Genomic DNA, 16,155 nt, shown 5'->3' with positions numbered 1-16,155 from the left:
CCGCCGCCGCCGCCGCCGCCACTCGTCTTGTCCTTGCCCATGGGCAGGCCGGTCGGCGTCTTGTCGCGCGCCAGGGCCGAGCTCGGCGTCATCGGGCTCTTCTGCAGCGCGCGGTGGCTGCGGGGCGTCTCCTCCGTCTCACCACCTGGCCTGCCGTCGTCGAACCGCTGTCTCCGCTCCTTGCGCTGCCGTGACGAGGAGGCGGCGCCCTCCCGCGACGTCGACTGGTCGTCCAGCCGAAAATCGGCGTTGAGCAGGTGGCGCTCGCTGATGGCCTTGGGTGGAAGCGGCGGGCCCTGGATCGCAAACCGGTCCGGGCTGTTGAGCATCGAGTCGGGCCGGCTCTTTGAATCCGCCTGGCTGCTGCCGTCGCGGCCGCCGTAGCCGTGCTGGTGATGGTGGTGGTGATGCCCGCCCGACGTGAGCGGCGTGAGTCTCGGAACGCCGTTGGCGTTGGTGGGGAGGATGCCGCCCTGTCCGCCATTGCCCGAGGTGCGTCGGCTCAGCAGCCCGCCTGGGCTCGACCGCGACGAGAGCGACCCTAGCCCGCCGCCTGCGGATGCACTCCTCCGCCGGTCGGCAGGCGTGGATGCTCCAGAGTGGTTGGGGCTGTTGCTCCTCGTCACCGTCGTGCTCGTGTCGTCGATGTCAAAGTGCTCTGCCTCTTCCTCTTCCTCGCCGTCATCGTCGTCGTCGCTGCCGCTGCCCGAATCGTCATCGTCGTCGTCGTCGTCATCATCATCATCGACGCCGTGCTTGGTAAAGGCAACGCCCTTTGAGGCCGACTTGTGGCCGCCCTTGCTGTCGTCATTGGGCCCGGTATCGTGGCCCTCCTCGACGACGACAAACGACTTTTGCCGCTGCCGCTCGTTCCACTTGAGCGTCCGCGAGATCGACGAGAACCAATCGGTCGACTGATTCTCGGCACAGACGGTCGGGAAGGGATAGCGAGATGCCGTGACCTTGATGTGGTCGCCCTCTGTTGCAGATGAGTTGCGGGACACTCTGGTCAGCCTGCCTCTTTCACGAGACGCAATCCACCAAGGGAGAGTACGGAAGCCTTGGACTCACGCTTCAACTCGACCCGGCCGCGCCCGTCGAAGCTGGCCCAGGCCGTGCTCCTCGAGTTGTACGGCACCGCGATTCGCAGCTCCATGCTGTCTGGCAGCAGCATGGGCCGGAACGACAGCGTGTGCGGGCAGATGGGCGAGATGAGGATGGCAGGGATCTCGGGATGAACAAGGGATCCTCCGGCCGAGAGCTGGCGCGTACGCAAACAAGACCAGCGCAGTGTCGAAGTCAGCTCAAAGGACCGGGGTCCAAGACGTTCAAGAATGGGAGATCCAAACTTACAGAATAGGCCGTCGAGCCTGTCGGAGTCGAGATGCAAAGGCCGTCGGCCTGAGCCGTAGTCATGTGGTGCTCGTCGCCTGCAGCAGATGCGAAGGGCAGCGGCACTGTCAGCGATGTGGCTACCTTTCCTACGCGGCCCCAGCACGCGCATTGTGCGACTGCAGAAACTCACCAAAGACCTCGAGCAAGCTGACGTAGGGGCTGGGTCCGCGGTCGACGACGAGGTCGTTGAGCACCTCAAACGTCTCGACGGGACGCGTGCTGAAGCACATGATCTCCTTGTCCCGGCATTTCTTCTTCTTCTTCTTCTTGCCTTTCTTGGTCTCGTTGTCCCGCGGGCCCTCTTGCTCGGTATCACTCCGGTCGCTGCTCTGCGGTGAGCGTGGCCGCTCGCCCGACGATGGGTTAGGGCTCTCGATGGCGTCCCACCCGCAGTTCTTGACGTTGCGCATAATAATCTCGCCGGTCTTGCCAGATTTGATGGCACGGCGGCGGTACCGGTCGGCGCTCGACGAACTGGGCAGCGTTGCGCGCTGCGGATGATGAAGCACGAGGTGCTGACGGATCAGCGACGGCGTAACTGGCAAAGAGGCACGCCTCGCCTCGTCCACTCACGTAGATTGTGGCGGTGAAACGCATCCGCAGGTTGACCCGGATGCCGTCATCGAGGGCCGAGGTCATCACCTCCTTGTAGCGGGCAAAGTCGAAGTTGGTCAAGAAGCCGAGCGAGCCGAGCGCGAACGGCAGCACGGGTGGCACGATCCGCTGGAAGAGCCACGAGCAGAAGAGGACGGTGCCATCGCCGCCCAGCTTCGACGAGAGAACGAGACGATGCGAGGTGCAGCGGGTGGGCATCGGAACGAGTCAGAAAGCGCCGAACAAACATCTTTGCCACGCCACAGCTTCCACCTACCGTCACGACAAAGTCAAAGAGGTGCGGAGATCGGCTGCACATGTCGCTGGTCCAGTATCGCAGTTTGCCCTCCTGACGCGGGAAGCCGCTGCCGCTGCTGTCGTAGCCACTGGCGCTGGAGAGCGAGCTCGAGATGCTGGCGGTGCGCTTGGGACGCATGTCAAAGAGCTTGGGATAGTCGCGCCGGATGCCCTCGGCGTCGAAGCGCTTCGACTTCTGCAGTTGCGAGTCGACGTAGACGACGAGGCCGGTGTCCTTGCCGTTGCGCGGCGTCGTCATGAGCCAGATGGCCAGCTCGCGGGTGAGCTTGATGAGGTGGTTGTCGCGCGCCTTTGTGATGATGAGGACGCTGTGGATGGTCGACTTGACGCGGGCGCGGCCGAGCTGCTTGCTCATCTCGCGTACGCCGACGGCCGTCTCGGCGAGCTGGTGGGTGAGGCTGCGCACCTTGTCGTCGTCCTCGTTGCTGGCGTAGCCGTAGGAGCTGTCGTACGACGAGTCGCGGCCATCGAGCGAGTCGAGATCTTCGTCGCTCAGGCTGTTCGGGGTCCTGGGCCGTGCAGCGGCTTGATCCTGCCCGTGCCGATCCCGGACGTCGGTGGCCGTAGCATCGCTGCCCGAGAGCGTCTCGTCATCGCGAGCGCCCCTTGCGCTGCCGCTGCCGCTGGCGCTCTGTCGCTGCTGCTGCTGCTGCTGCTGCTCAGGGATCGAGACCGATGCGGACTTGGACGTCGAGGGGGCGCCGCTACGCTGTTCGTCGTAGGTGGCGGGATCAAAATAGGATGCGGTGCTGGCGCTGCCGACCGACGAGGTGGGCTGCGGCATGGGGGTTTGGTCTATGTCGCGAGGCTCCTCGGAGCAGGATGAAGAGGTGGTGTCGCCCGCCTCTTGGTCGGTCTTTGGCGCGCGCCGCTGCGACGGCTGGGAGCGGGTGGTGGAGCGGTGACGAGACTTTGCGTCCTTTGACAGGCGTCTCCGCTGCTTCTTGAGAGATTCGCCGAGATTGACGCCCTTGTCGAGATAGGAGTGGACATAGCAGGGGCTGCTGAGGCCTGCGCTGAGCGACGGTTCGGGCTGGACGTTTGCCTCGTGGACGAGCGCGTGGGTGGGATTCTTTGGCGCCAGGTGTTCGCGAGCGGAGGCGGCATCAGGGGCGGCGGTGGAGGTGCTGCCGCTGCTGGCTGCATCGCCGCGAGTGACGGCGGCGTCGGTCGCGGCGGCTACTGGGGGCTGCCCTGGGCTGTGGGAGTGGGCTGTACTTGCCATGGCCATGGTGGCCGAGGCTGTATCGGAAGGGTTGGACGCAGCGACAGTGGGGACCGTCTGTTTGGAAGGGTCGAGGAGATGAGCGAGCGCGTTGGGCGGAGCCTGGCCAGCGGCTGCGTTGCCGCTGTCGCTCATGGCAGTGAGAGCCCCGCTGTTCGGGAGTCGAGGGAAGCGGGTCGAGATGGACGATCAGATGGCAGTTGATCGACAGCGTCGGTGGTGGTAAGACGGTGCTGCGGGCGGCCTCGAGTCTAGTGAGGAGATGGATATGCGGTGCAGCCAGCTGGTGTGGTGCGATGCAGGGGTAGCGATGGCCGCAGTGGCAGAAGGTCTCCCTGGCGGCGTCTGCAGCGGTGGTGATGATGGTGGAGGAGGCGGGTGATGGCGCGGAGGACGCTGAGTGGTCGCGGAAAGGGCCAAGCCGTGGGTCGGGCCGTTGGTTAGCTACGTTGCGTTGCCGAATCGAGCCGGCCTCTTTCGGGCTGCGTGCCGCTCCACGTTGACCCTGCCCTGTCAGGTCAGGTCTGGCCTGGCCTGGACAAGCCTCGCCAGGCCCTGCGGACGGGCCACGGGTTGGCCTCTTTGGGCGGCTTGTCCGACTTCCGAAGCGCCCTCTGTTGCCCTGGCTTGCTTCCAGGTCACCCCCCCAGCCCGCAGGGCGCCGTCGAGGGGTGCACACAACCGGGCGAATTCTCCGGCCCTCGTCTGTCTTGGCACCCCACCACCTCGACGCCCTGCTTGACCATCATCGCAGTCATTATTATCGTCATCCTATCCCTCGCCCGCCTTGCTCCCTCTTCGGCACGACTCCGACGCCGCGGCACTCTTCCGCCGACCGACTTCGGCCGCTTCCGATCCAGCGCCTGACCGCCTGGCCGCCCGCCGACCCTGCCTGCGCTCGGCCGCAGCGTCGGACCCTTCCTGTCCCCACTCGCGAGCGTCGCGTCGCTCCTGCGCCCAATGAGCAGTTTTGGCCGCTCATTGTCCAAAGAGGTGCCAGCATCGCCGTCGCCGTCGTCGCAGTCGCCAGCGCGTCCAGGTCCACCGGGGCGTCACTACAAGGCTCGCTCCATCAGCCGCGCCAGCCTCGACCTCTCCAACTCGGAACACGGCGCCTTTCTCGGCCAGACCAACCTCGACGACCTCGACGACCCGCCCTCGTCGTCCTCTGCCTACCCTCCTCCCTCTTCCGCCGCCAGCCTCGGCCGGACCGCTTCCCGACGAAGCAGGATGCCTCTCGGACCCAAGCGCCTCGCCTTCTTCCTCCTCGCCGCCGTCGGCCTCGTCTGGCTGCTCGGACCCACGCAGAGGAGGCAGGACGTCACCACCTACGTCAACGACAAGGCGGGCCAGGTGCTCGACAAGACGCCGTGGCGAAGACCCGGAAACCTCGGCCTCGCAAACGATGCCACCGACATGCCCCCACCAAACTCGCCCGGATTCGTCCCGCCCGCTTCGTCGTCGTCGTCGTCGGCCCAGCCGGGCGCAGTCCGAGAGCGGCCTCCGCTGCACCCGGACCCGCTCAAGACGACCCGCTGCGACGAGAGCAGCCGCCTGGCCAAGCCCCACGACGCAAAGGGCAACGTCCGCCCGCTGGTGCAGTACGCCGTCATGATCGACGCCGGGAGCACGGGCAGCCGCGTGCACGTGTACAAGTTCAACTACTGCAGCAACGCGCCCGAGCTCGAGGACGAGTACTTCAACCTCGTCATCGGCGGCCTCTCCAACTACGGCACCCAGCCGTCGGCCGCCGCCGACTCGCTGCGGCCGCTGCTGCAGAATGCCCTCGAGCGCGTGCCCAAGCAGCTCCATGGCTGCACCCCCATCGCCGTCAAGGCCACCGCCGGCCTGCGCCTGCTGCCGGGCGAGCAGGCGCAGCACGTCCTCGACGCGGTGCGCACGATGCTCGAGACCGAATACCCCTTCCCCATCGCCGACGGCAGGGACAGCCGCGGCCAGCGCGCCACAAAGGGCGTCGAGATCATGGAGGGCAAGGAGGAGGGCGTGTTTGCCTGGATCACGGTCAACTACCTCCTCAACCGCATCGGCAACAGCCAGGGCCACGAGGCAGAGACGGCCGCCGTCATGGACCTCGGCGGCGGATCGACGCAGATTGTCTTTGAGCCCGCCTTCACCACGGCCTCGCAGGGCATGCAGCCGGGCGAGCACGTCTACCAGCTCAAGGGTGAGTGCCGGTAGGGCGGCTGCGGCGGGCAAGCAGCGTCGCAAGCAGCGACGGCCAAGCTATCTGGCCAGCAAAGACTGACTCTCGGTGTCCGCCCCGATCTTTCTCTCTCCTTCTCTCCCTCCCTCCCCTCTCTACCCTCTCTTCTCTCCCCCTCTTTCCTCTCTTCCCTCTCTCCGTGACCGCCCGCCCGCGCCGCGCAGACTTTGGCGCCCGCTCCTTTACCCTCTACCAGAATTCGTACCTGGGCTACGGGCTGATGCAGGCGCGGCAGTCGGTCAACTCGCTGGCCGCCTTCACCTACAGCCTGGCGCACCCCAACGCGGTGCGGACGGGATCGGCGCACACGGCGGCGGATGCGGGACCGCTGGACTGGTCGGCGATGACGCCGGACAACACGCGGATCCCGTCTCCGTGCTTTGCGGCGGGCAAGACCAAGGCGGGCACCATCACCCAGCCGGGGCGGGCGGACCGGGCGAGCGTGACGTTTGTCGGCACCGAGGGTGGTTTCGCCGCGTGCCGCCGCCTGGTCGAGGTCATGATGGACAAGGACGCCGTGTGCTCGGCGCGTCCCTGCTCGTTTGCGGGCGTCTACCAGCCCTCGATGATGCAGACCTTCCGCACCGCGCCCATCATCGCCCTGTCGTACTTTTACGACCGCCTGCAGCCGTTTGGCCTCGCGCCCGAGTTTCGCATCGACCAGCTGGCCAAACTCGCCGAAAAGGTGTGCGCCTACCAGCCCGACGCGACGGCGGGGCGAGGGGCGGGTGAGTTTTCGGCCGAGGCGCAAAAGGAGCTCGAGGACCGGCCCGAGACGTGCCTCGACCTCACGTTCATGCACGGCCTGCTCAGCCTGGGCTACGAGCTCGATGGCGACCGAAAGGTGAGCATCGCCAAGAAGCTCGGTGGCACCGAGCTCGGGTGGTGTCTTGGTGCGCAGCTCGCCGTACTCGAGGAAGAGGGCCTGCTGTGCAAGGCGCCCACGCCCGGTGCGGCTCTGTCGGGCGGCTCGCCGCTCCTCGCCCCTGCGGCATAGAACTCCCAGTCCGCCCGGATCGGATCGGATCGGATCGTAGAAAGGGGCGAGGGTGGGTCGTCGATAGAGAAAAAGAGGTCGTGATGCCATGCCATGTCGTGTCGTGTAGATAGACTTGTCCGCGCTCCTTCGTGCTCTGCACATCTGCAACGAGTCGTCACTTCTTTGTCGTCTGGCCCAGTCCGGATGCGTGTTCCGCCGCAGCTGTTGGCGTTGCAGGCCAGGCGTGGCAAGAAGAGGCAAAGGGGCGGACGGCGCGAGCGAGTCAGAAGTCTGCGTCTACTCGAGTCTGCTGCGGGACAGGGCAGGACTGGTCCGCCCGTCGAGCCTGGAGTGGAGTGGAGTGGAGTGGAGTGGAGTGGGACTCACCCTGGATCGTCCTTGCGACCGTGGAGCGTACCTTGCCGTCTTCGAGGTTGAGCAGGCCGGCGATGGTGCACCCACCGGGAGCTGTTGCGAGCGCGATAGAGAGAGGTCGCGAAGGGGGGGCAAGAGAGGAGGACATTGAGCCGCGGTGCTCTTTCCCGATCGACGACCTGGGCGCTGGCTGACGGACTCACTCGTGACGCTGTCCTTGATCGCGGCTGGGTGCATGCCGGACTGCATCACCATCCTCGCCGCGCCCTGCATAGCTGTTCCATCGACGGCCAAAGTTCGGCGATACAATGCCCTGGTCATCATTAATGCCCCGGCGGAACCGCTCCATCGAGGCAGCAGTAGCAACAGCGAGAGAGGGGTGGCGACGACCTCGACTCACTCTGTGCGGCGAGCTCCAACGCCTCGGTGCGGGGCAGGCCCATCATGACGCCGCCGTCGGCCATGGCCTCGAGGAAGACGCAGGCAAACGCCGGTCCGGAGCCGGCGAGGGCGGTGCAGGCGTCAAAGTGCTTCTCGTCGAGGAAGCGACACTTGCCCACCGCGGAAAAGATCGAAAGGAGGATGGAGCGATCCAGCGCCAGCGTCGGCAGGTTGGGCGGCAGGGGCGAGAGGATCGTCATGCCCTCGCGGATCTGGGAGGGGTTATACGAGCGCACGAATGTCGGTCACCGTCAGCGAAAGAGCGAGGGCGAGAAGAAGGAAAAGGCGAAGCCACTGGCCGGCCTACTCGTACCTTGCAGGGCGTGTTTGGCATGGCGCGGACGACCTTTGTCCCGGGCGTGACCCACTCGCGCATCTGCTGGATCCTCAGCCCGGCACAGATGGAGATGACGAGTTTTCCATCGACGGCGTCGCGCATGCCGTCTTCCTCGAGGATGTCCTTGACCATGTTGGGCTTGCAGGCGAGTATGACGACGTCGGCCTTTTGCGCCGCCTTGACGTTTTCGCCGGCGCCGGCGACGACGTCGACGTCGGGGGCGTTTGCGAACGTCTTGCGGAGGCGGCGGACCGACTCGGTGCGGTTGACGCAGGCGATGAAGCGCGAGGGCAGCTGCGTCAGGTCGTCTTCGTCGGTCGCCGTCGTACCTGGCTTGGAGAGAGAGGCAACCGACGACGAGAGCGAGGCGGCGTTGGAGCTGAGGATCTGGCGCTGCGAGTCGAAGACGCCCGAGAGGATGGCGACGCCCATGGTGCCGCAGCCGATGACGGCGAGCGTGTAGCCCGACATGATGCGAGGTGGTGCGGTCGGCGGGGGGCGGGGGCGAGTGGCGAGTGGCGAGTGGTGCAGGAGCAGAAGAGAGCGAAAGGCGGACGAGATGGTGCTGTCTAGTAGTGTAGTGCGAGTGAGGGATGGTGGGGGTTCGTGGTGGAAGCCCGAGCGGAAAGGCAGGCCAGAGGCAGCAGTAGGGGTCCAACTGGCGGGTGGCCCCGGCCTCAGAAGAAATGCAAGCCGAGCCGGGCTTTCATGCCTCGGTCCCCCCTCGGGCAGACACACGTACGGCTGGCGGGTATGCCAGGGCCACGCCAGCAGGGCGCCGTGACTCGAACCTCGCCCGCCTCGCTCCGCCTCGAACACGATCATACAAGCACGTACGGCCACCACCGGATTCTGTTTCCATCATCATGATTCCATTCAAGCGTCGCCCAAACAAGGCGAGTCATACAGAAGCAGAGCGGAGCAAACGCCGCGCCGCGTTGAAAGAAAGAGAGAGAGAGAGAGAGAGAGAATGTCCCCTATTGAAAGTGAAAGTGAGATCAAAGCTGGGACGCCTCGACTGACGGGATGACCATCGAGGCGTGAGTAGAGCGTGGGGTTCGGGTTTCATCTGGCGCCATTCCGTAAGCCCAGACGACGTGGGCATCCCCCCCCGACCCTCCGGGACCGTCATCGAGCCCAACCCGTGAGGGAAGGAACGACGAGGGTCCAGAAGGAGAGAGGGGGGGATGATGGAGGTCGATGAGCAAAAAAATGGCGCGGAGGTGGGTGTGGGCAAGGGAGGGGTTGAGGAAGGAGGGGATGCACAGGCGGGTGTCGCAGCGTAGCGAGAGCTGTCGTGTGGATCTGCATCGATTGCGAACGGCAACGCAGAGGTCGAGAAAGGGCGGAGAGATGGTGGTGTTGGTGGTGGTGAAAAGGAAACGAACGGCTCGACGACCGCCGGTTTTCTACCTTTTTCTCCCTCTCGCCGGCGGGCAATTTCGATTTTCTCGCCGGCCGGCTTTTCTCCCGTCTTCGTGGCTGGCCCGCGCGCCTGCTGCGGCGACCCTGCTGCGCGCCACCACCACCCGCAACCACACACCCTCGTATCGCCTGGATGCGACTGCCATCGATGTTCAAACAGATTGCCGTTGGAAGACGGCTCCGACCGCCGCAACAGAAGCAGCTGCACTACGACTACATTCCGCGCGACGCCGCCTCACTGGTAGAAGTCCATCTTGCTGTCGTCGGGCTTCTTGACCACCTGCTTCCACGCCTCCTCGAAATCCTCGGGCATGATGACGTAGCGGTTCTTGCGCACCGCCTGCAGGCCCGCCGCCTGGCAGATCGACGAGATCTCGGCCGACGACAGCTTGTCCGGACGGCCCACGTAGTCCTCGAGGTCCACCTCGGGCGACAGGTTCATCTTGCCGCAGATGGTCTGGAAAATGAGCCGCTTCTCGCGCCGACTCGGCACCGGGAACTCAATCTTGCGGTCAAGTCGGCCCGGCCGCAGCAGCGCAGGATCTAATGTGTCGGCACGGTTGGTGGCCATGATGACCTGCGGAGTGGGGCGAAGGGACAGAGACAGACATGGGGATAGAGGGAGGGAGACAGACGATGGCCGAGAAGGTGGCGGAGGAGGGCGTCGACGTCAGCGGCGGTGTTCTCGTGCTGCGAACGCAGATTTTCACACGCCCAGCTGGTCGACCCGCTGCGCTACTCACCTTGACGTTGCTGCCCTGGTCGAAGCCGTCCATCTGGTTGAGCAGCTCGAGCAGGATGCGCTGCACCTCTCGGTCCGCGCCCGTCTGGGCGTCGAAGCGCTTGGTGGCGATGGCGTCGATCTCGTCGATAAAGATGATGGCGGGCGCATTCTCCCTCGCCAGCCGGAAGACGTCGCGCACCATGCGCGGTCCCTCGCCGAGGTACTTTTGCACAAATTCGGAGCCGACGACGCGGATAAAGGACGCCGTGGTGGCGTTGGCCACGGCCTTGACGAGCATCGTCTTTCCGGTTCCGGGCGGGCCGTAGAGGAGGACGCCGCGCGGTGGGTCGATTCCGATCTGGCGGTAGAGGTCAAACTGGACGAGGGGCAGCTCGACGGCTTCGCGGATCTCCTGCTTCTGGATGTCCATACCGCCAATGTCGGCGTAGGTCTCGGTGGGCTTCTCGTCCTTGCCGAGCATGGCGATGCTCGAATCGGCCTCCGGGGGCAGGACGTCGACGAGGGCGTTGGAGTGGCGGTGGAGGGCGACGCTGCTGCTGGGCTTGAGCAGCTCGCGGTCGATGGTCGAGAGGATGCGGACGACGTAGTTTGAGCCAGTCGTGGAGCCGACGATGCCCGTGTGCTGGTCAATGGGCTCGAGGAACTGGCCGATGACGAGGGGCACCGACTGGATGCGCTTGACCTCTTCCTGTGCGCGGACCAGCTCTCGCTTGAGGTTCCTCTGCTCGTCTTTCTGTGGTGGATGTGCCGACGGAGGTCAGGGAGCGGAGGGAACGGGTGGAACACAGGTGTGTCGTGTCAGCGGTCAGGACGCCCTGTTCGACGCAAGATGGATGGCGGGGGGAGGGGGAGCCGGAGTACGCACGACATAGTCCTCCATGGTGTTGAGGAACTCGAGGTGCTGCTGGAGCTTCTTGAAGCGGAGGTAGGTGTCCTCCTCCTGCTGCATCTGGTGGTGGAGGGCGGCCTTTTCGGCGGCGGCAGCCTCGAGCGTGGGCTCGGAGCGCTTGAGCGATGCGATGCCGAGCTCCTCCATGGTGGGCGATGCGGACGGTGCCGAAGAGAGAAGCGGGCTGGAGTGCTAGGGCCGTGGCCCAGAGGTGGCCAGGTGGTCGATAGAGATGGCCTGTTGGAGCGGGGTCCGCGTGTGGATGCTGTGTGGCAGGTGTAGCTTAGCAGGCGGCGGTGTGCTGTGCCACTGCAAAAGGCGAGGCGAGGTGATGTAGCAGTCGACAGCGGAGGGGAGGTCGGCGAGAGGAGGGGGGTGGTCGGTGGTGTTGATCCGGGTGTTGGTGGTGGCCAGCTGGGAACCAGGAGGGCGGGGCAGAGGGTCGGTGCCACACCCGCCCAGCTGAGGCCGCGTGTGGAGCAGGCCGTGATCGACGTCGGGCCTGCCCCGCTCCACACTTCGGCACGAGCAGTCGTGCACCCTTGGCATCGGCCAACGACTCCCGATTCCTGGCAACGACCCCCTCGCCCCCGATTCATGCAACCCTCGGGCTTGGACCCTGGCTGGCCTGCGCTGGCCACGCGCCCAAAGGGTATTTAGAGCTCGAGCGCTACAGAGCGGCGCCCAAACGGGCCCCCTGGCACCTCTCTCTCCCTCTTGACCTGGCTAGCGGCTCTTCTGCCACTTGGCTGCCGGCACACGACTTGGCTCGAAGCGCAAGCCTTGCCTGGCCTTGCCCCTGTCCCTCACCTCGACGACGACCCTGGCCAAGCAGCGATACCTAGCCAGGTCCTGGGCCGCCACCTTCCCGCCTCCCGACCACCGCGCACTGGCCCCACTCCGCTCAGCTCGTCGGCCCAGCAGACGCGCTCTTCCGCCCACCAACTTCCACGCCTGACGTCTCGGCCCTCTTTCTTTCTGGCGCTCGCCATCGAGAGCATACACCGAGCCATGGCCACGCCTACCGCCACCTGAACCTGTCTAGCCTGCTGGCAGTCGTCGACGTACCCAGCCTTCCCGACTTGACATCGCCGCATCCCGCCGCCCCCGCTGCCGCCACCTCTCTCGCCGCCACCCTCACCGCCACTCCTCTTTCGTCATGGCGCGCGGAAAGACCAAGCTGCGCAAGGCGGAGCGCGCGTCGCTCGTCGTCCCCGCAGCCAAGGTGCACTCCACCGCCGTCCCGTACAATGCCTGGGACTGGGGCGCCAAGCCCTCGTCGCTGCTCCGGCCCCGCGACTCGCACCACGACAAGGACAACTGGGACGTCAAGTACTGCAAGCATCGCGACCTCGACCCTCGCCAGATGAGGCGTACGAGGCAGCTGTTTTCGGAGCTCTTCTGCACCGCATTCAGGATCTCCGTCGGCCCGGTCTACCGCGCCGTGGTCCAGTTGTAAGCACTCTGCGATGCAGTCTCGACCCGGCGGCATGTGTCGGTGGCTCACACGACATAGCCTTCATCGGTTCCCGTCTGCCGCATGGCATGCAGCGTCCAGGACGAAATCTCAAAGTCCCTCGTCGCCGAGCTCGGGACGGCGGGTTCCAATGCCAAGGTGAGCCCCTTCCCTCCAGTCCCTGTCATTTCTGATCACGCCAAGGCATGAGGGGCTCTGCTGACACCGCCGGGTCTGCACCTCCCTCCACGCTTTCTGTGACTGCAGGGCCGTGGTGACCCTTCAGAGGCTCCGGCTCTGCAAGAGACTGTCCTGCGGCAGATCGACCTGTTCTGCCGAGAAGAGCTGGCCCCCAACGTCCTCTCCCTCGCCATTGAAGACGCTTTCGAGCTGCTGTGCGACATCGTGAGTTGCCGACCCCTTGTCGTCTGCATGTCGTTTCAAGCAGACCCCGTCGATTGTGGCTGAGCCCGCACCGAGCGCGTGTCCACAGGCGGAGCAACATGGCAGGAACCTCAGAGTCTGGGGCCCTCCCTGCGCCTGCCTCTTTTCGCGCTGCCTCCCATGCCTCGAGCGCCTGGTCGAGGCGATCAAGGCAGTGCCGCCCATGCCAGCCGCCAAGTTCAGACCGGGCGAATCGCCCCTGCTCCAACAGCGCGTCAAGGCGTACAAGCACGTCTTGGCCCACACGCCTCCGCCCACCTCTGGCGGCAAGGAGCAAGCCGCAAAAGAGGGGAGCAGCCGCGATACGCGCGATCCGAAGGCGAGCTCGGAGGTCAAGTCAGCCTGGAAGGCGCACGGCGCGTCGGTCTGGGCAAAGATGCAGTCACAGATCTGGCAGCATGCGAGCAAGACTGACCCGCTCGCGATGCCCGAGGTCAAGGCGGTACTCGAAGCGCTGCGCAAGCTCGACGGCCTCGAGCTCTACTACAAGGTCCTGACTCACGACACGATGGGAAAAGCCCACCGCAAGGACCTCATCTCGGAGCGCAACGGCGTGGTCTACCTCCGCCTGAGCGACCACTATGAGCGCATGAAGGCGGACAACCAGACGAGAGACGGCAGATCCGCCACCAAGAACGGCACCGGCTGGGGCGCCGACGACTGGACCGGCGACGAGTACCGCAAGGCGCACGCTCGCGTGATCTGGGAGATGGGCAACAAGGCGTACGCGGCATCGCGCTTCTCGGAGGCCAAGAACGAGTTCACCTTTGCCAGCGAGTTCGACCCGACCGAGCCCGTCTACCGGCTGAACCGCGCTGCCTGTGGCGTCAAGCTGAAGCAGTTTGCCGACGCCGAGCGTGACTGCACGGACTCGCTCGCGCTCGACCCGACCAACTACAAGGCCTACTTCCGCCGGGGCATCAGCCGAGCCGCACTGAACAAGCTGGAGGAGGCAAAGCGAGGTGAGCCGGATCCGAACTGTGATGTGCCCACAGCGAGCCGGAACCAGACGCTGATCTGTCCCCGACCCACACGCCCGTCTGCCCTGCTCCCACTCCCAGACTTTGACGAGGCCCTGCGCTTGGAAAAGGACCCGAAGCTGCAGGCCGAGCTTCGCAAGCTCAGCGAAGAGGCTCTGAAACCGTCCAAGCCCAAGCGCGGATCTCAGCCGGTCCAGGAGGACCCGACGGTTCAGAAAGACGTCATCGCCAGCATCTCGATCGCACCCGAGGCGGCATCGACGGAAGGATCGACGAATGGCAAGGCCGTCACCATCACCACCACCAGCGGAGTCACGGCCACCATCCCATGCGACAGCACCGTCAGCAGCAAGGGCATCGACAAGGGCAAGGGCAAGGCCAAGGATGTGGAAGAGCTACCGTCGGCCAATGAGATCCCGGACGCCAGTCTCGAGTCGTCACCTGCCACGTCGACGCGGCCGGCCGGCAAGATTATGTTTGGGAGCATCGCTGCCGTCGACGACGCGGCCACGACGAACAACGCTGCCTCGACGAGCGCGGCAATGTCGCCGTCCAGCACGTGGGGAAGTGCGAGTGCAGGCACGAGCGCTTCCAGCAGCCGCAGCTCTGCCTTTGGCTCGCCGGCCACAAGCTGCGTCGACGTTCCGGAGGCTGGCCCTTCGGATGCGTCCACCAAGCCGGCGACCGGGCTCGGCCTGCTCGACTCAGCAAAGGTCGAGACCGTGTCGTCTTCAATAGGCACGGCGCTGAAGGCGGACTCGGGCTCCGGTGCGTCTGCCATGGTCACTGACGCCAAGCCCCAGGCAGGATGCAGCGCGGCGCCTGCTCGGCCCTCTCGAGCGTCCAAAGCCGGCACGCAGCCGGCGTCGAGCCTCCCGGCTGGCCTAAAGACGTCGACGAAGCGATCGGCGACTGCCCAGCTCCACCACACGGGATCGGGACGCACGGACGGCCAGCCGAACGGAGGCGAGCTCGGTGCCGCCGTCGCCGCGCTGGAGCCCGAGGTGACGGTGCTCAAGTCGCGGCTGAATGCGCAGCGGGAGCTGGTGGCGTGGTCGACGCGGGCGGTCGAGGTGGTGAGCCAGGTCGAGTTTGCGCGGTGCTTTGGCATGGTCGTCGAGCGCGAGACGGGCGTGCCGCGCCAGACGTGGATCGACGGTGAGCTGGCCAAGCTCGTCGCCTGGATCCGGACCTATGTCGATGAAAAGCGCGAGGAGCTCCAGGTTGGCAACCAGCGCAACCGCGCGGTGGGAAGGTGACGGACGGGCGGGCTAACAATCCCGGTGAGAAAGGGGAGGTATGACGTGCCTTTGTCACGAAGGAGAGGAAGAGAGGGGAGGGATCCGAAAACACGGCATCAGCAGCAGCAGCATCGACAGCATCAGCATCGTTCCTCGGGGCGGCCATCTTCGCTCGTCCCCGTCAAACCACCAATTGTACAACAGCATCGCATCAGCCTTGATCCAAAACGGGGGCAGTTCGGGAGGCATCTACGCGACGCGACGCCCATACGAATACGAATACGAATCCGTACGGCGCAGCATCCCTTCGCCATCCATCAAAGTGACTTGTCGAGTCGAGTCGAGTCGAGTCGAGTCGAGTCGAGTCGCGGTCCGTTTGTACGTTCGAGTTTGGGTTTCGACGTGGTCATAGTCGGAGGTGAGTCCGATGATCCCATGATAATCTGAAGAGGTCCATCTCTCGCCGCCTGATGCCGGGGTGCGATTCCTCCCCTCCCCTCCACCCCTTTCATCTTGTTCCTCTCTAGATCACCTCGATCCGAATCGCTGGACCGGAGAGCAAAGTAAGAATGCCATGATGTTACAGATGTGCGAGCCTCGATCAAGCGGTGAGGCGAGGCGAGGCGAGGCGAGGCGACGGAGCGAGAGAGGAGAGGGGAGAGCTAGAATACAGCAAGCAAGCATCGTCGATCCGCAAGGGGGCCGCTGCTGACGACGCGACAAGGACAAGGGCGGAATCTGCCGAGCAAGGAGAGCGCAGTGCAGTGCGGGCGGCCGGGGCGGTGCGGGGCCTACTCGAATTCGTCCTCGAACACCATCTCCTCGTACAGCTCGCCCTCACCCTCGCCGCCGGCACCGTCGCCATCTCCGTCTTCGAAAAAATCGGATGGCGAGACGGTCCGCCGCTGCTCTTCCGCATCGTCGTCGTCGCCGTCGTTGTCGCCGACCTCTTCATCGCTGCCCTCCTCCGCCTTGATGCCAACTGCGGACGGCAGATCATGTGCAGTGAGCGCGGTGGACGCGGCTGCCGCCGCCGCCGCCGACGACGCACCGCTCGGCCGCCGAGGCAGGCCGAAGCCCGGACAAG

The 16,155-nt window shown here is 65.3% G+C and overlaps 6 protein-coding genes across 6 annotated transcripts in view; 2 read left to right on the top strand and 4 right to left on the bottom strand.

The window, feature by feature from the left end:
- The window catches only part of PFL1_06105 (uncharacterized protein), a gene marked incomplete at both ends in the record, with an annotated part of 3,859 nt that extends 192 nt beyond the window's left edge, over positions 1 to 3,667 (bottom strand). Inside the window, 6 exons of the mRNA XM_007883643.1 lie at positions 23 to 979; positions 1,072 to 1,261; positions 1,354 to 1,430; positions 1,526 to 1,886; positions 1,969 to 2,163; positions 2,267 to 3,667. Coding sequence (XP_007881834.1) covers positions 23 to 979; positions 1,072 to 1,261; positions 1,354 to 1,430; positions 1,526 to 1,886; positions 1,969 to 2,163; positions 2,267 to 3,667 — 3,181 coding nt within the window. The remainder of the gene's footprint in view (positions 1 to 22; positions 980 to 1,071; positions 1,262 to 1,353; positions 1,431 to 1,525; positions 1,887 to 1,968; positions 2,164 to 2,266) is intronic.
- Positions 3,668 to 4,492: 825 nt separating this feature from the next.
- PFL1_06104 (uncharacterized protein) lies at positions 4,493 to 6,753 on the top strand (the record flags this gene model as incomplete). The annotated part of the gene is made up of 2 exons (XM_007883642.1): positions 4,493 to 5,717; positions 5,921 to 6,753. The coding sequence occupies 2 exons, from the start codon at positions 4,493 to 4,495 to the stop codon at positions 6,751 to 6,753; spliced, it is 2,058 nt and encodes a 685-aa protein (XP_007881833.1).
- A 157-nt stretch (positions 6,754 to 6,910) lies between these two features.
- PFL1_06103 (uncharacterized protein) lies at positions 6,911 to 8,359 on the bottom strand (the record flags this gene model as incomplete). Its single annotated transcript, XM_007883641.1, has 5 exons — positions 6,911 to 6,957; positions 7,123 to 7,203; positions 7,314 to 7,385; positions 7,511 to 7,763; positions 7,865 to 8,359. The coding sequence occupies 5 exons, from the start codon at positions 8,357 to 8,359 to the stop codon at positions 6,911 to 6,913; spliced, it is 948 nt and encodes a 315-aa protein (XP_007881832.1).
- Positions 8,360 to 9,548: 1,189 nt separating this feature from the next.
- PFL1_06102 (uncharacterized protein) lies at positions 9,549 to 11,094 on the bottom strand (the record flags this gene model as incomplete). Its single annotated transcript, XM_007883640.1, has 3 exons — positions 9,549 to 9,890; positions 10,057 to 10,791; positions 10,924 to 11,094. The coding sequence occupies 3 exons, from the start codon at positions 11,092 to 11,094 to the stop codon at positions 9,549 to 9,551; spliced, it is 1,248 nt and encodes a 415-aa protein (XP_007881831.1).
- Positions 11,095 to 13,010: 1,916 nt separating this feature from the next.
- Positions 13,011 to 15,086, top strand: PFL1_06101 (uncharacterized protein; the record flags this gene model as incomplete). Its single annotated transcript, XM_007883639.1, has 2 exons — positions 13,011 to 13,809; positions 13,909 to 15,086. The coding sequence occupies 2 exons, from the start codon at positions 13,011 to 13,013 to the stop codon at positions 15,084 to 15,086; spliced, it is 1,977 nt and encodes a 658-aa protein (XP_007881830.1).
- A 773-nt stretch (positions 15,087 to 15,859) lies between these two features.
- PFL1_06100 (uncharacterized protein) overlaps positions 15,860 to 16,155 on the bottom strand; it is a gene marked incomplete at both ends in the record, with an annotated part of 1,596 nt that continues 1,300 nt past the window's right edge. The window contains one exon of the mRNA XM_007883638.1: positions 15,860 to 16,050. Within this exon, the coding sequence (XP_007881829.1) occupies positions 15,860 to 16,050 (191 nt within the window). The remainder of the gene's footprint in view (positions 16,051 to 16,155) is intronic.

The sequence above is a fragment of the Pseudozyma flocculosa genome, assembly GCF_000417875.1.
Source record: "Pseudozyma flocculosa PF-1 unplaced genomic scaffold scaffold00023, whole genome shotgun sequence".
Taxonomy (NCBI): domain Eukaryota; kingdom Fungi; phylum Basidiomycota; class Ustilaginomycetes; order Ustilaginales; family Ustilaginaceae; genus Pseudozyma; species Pseudozyma flocculosa.
Note: the sequence above shows the minus strand (reverse complement) of the source record. Positions and strands in the feature narration are given on the sequence as shown.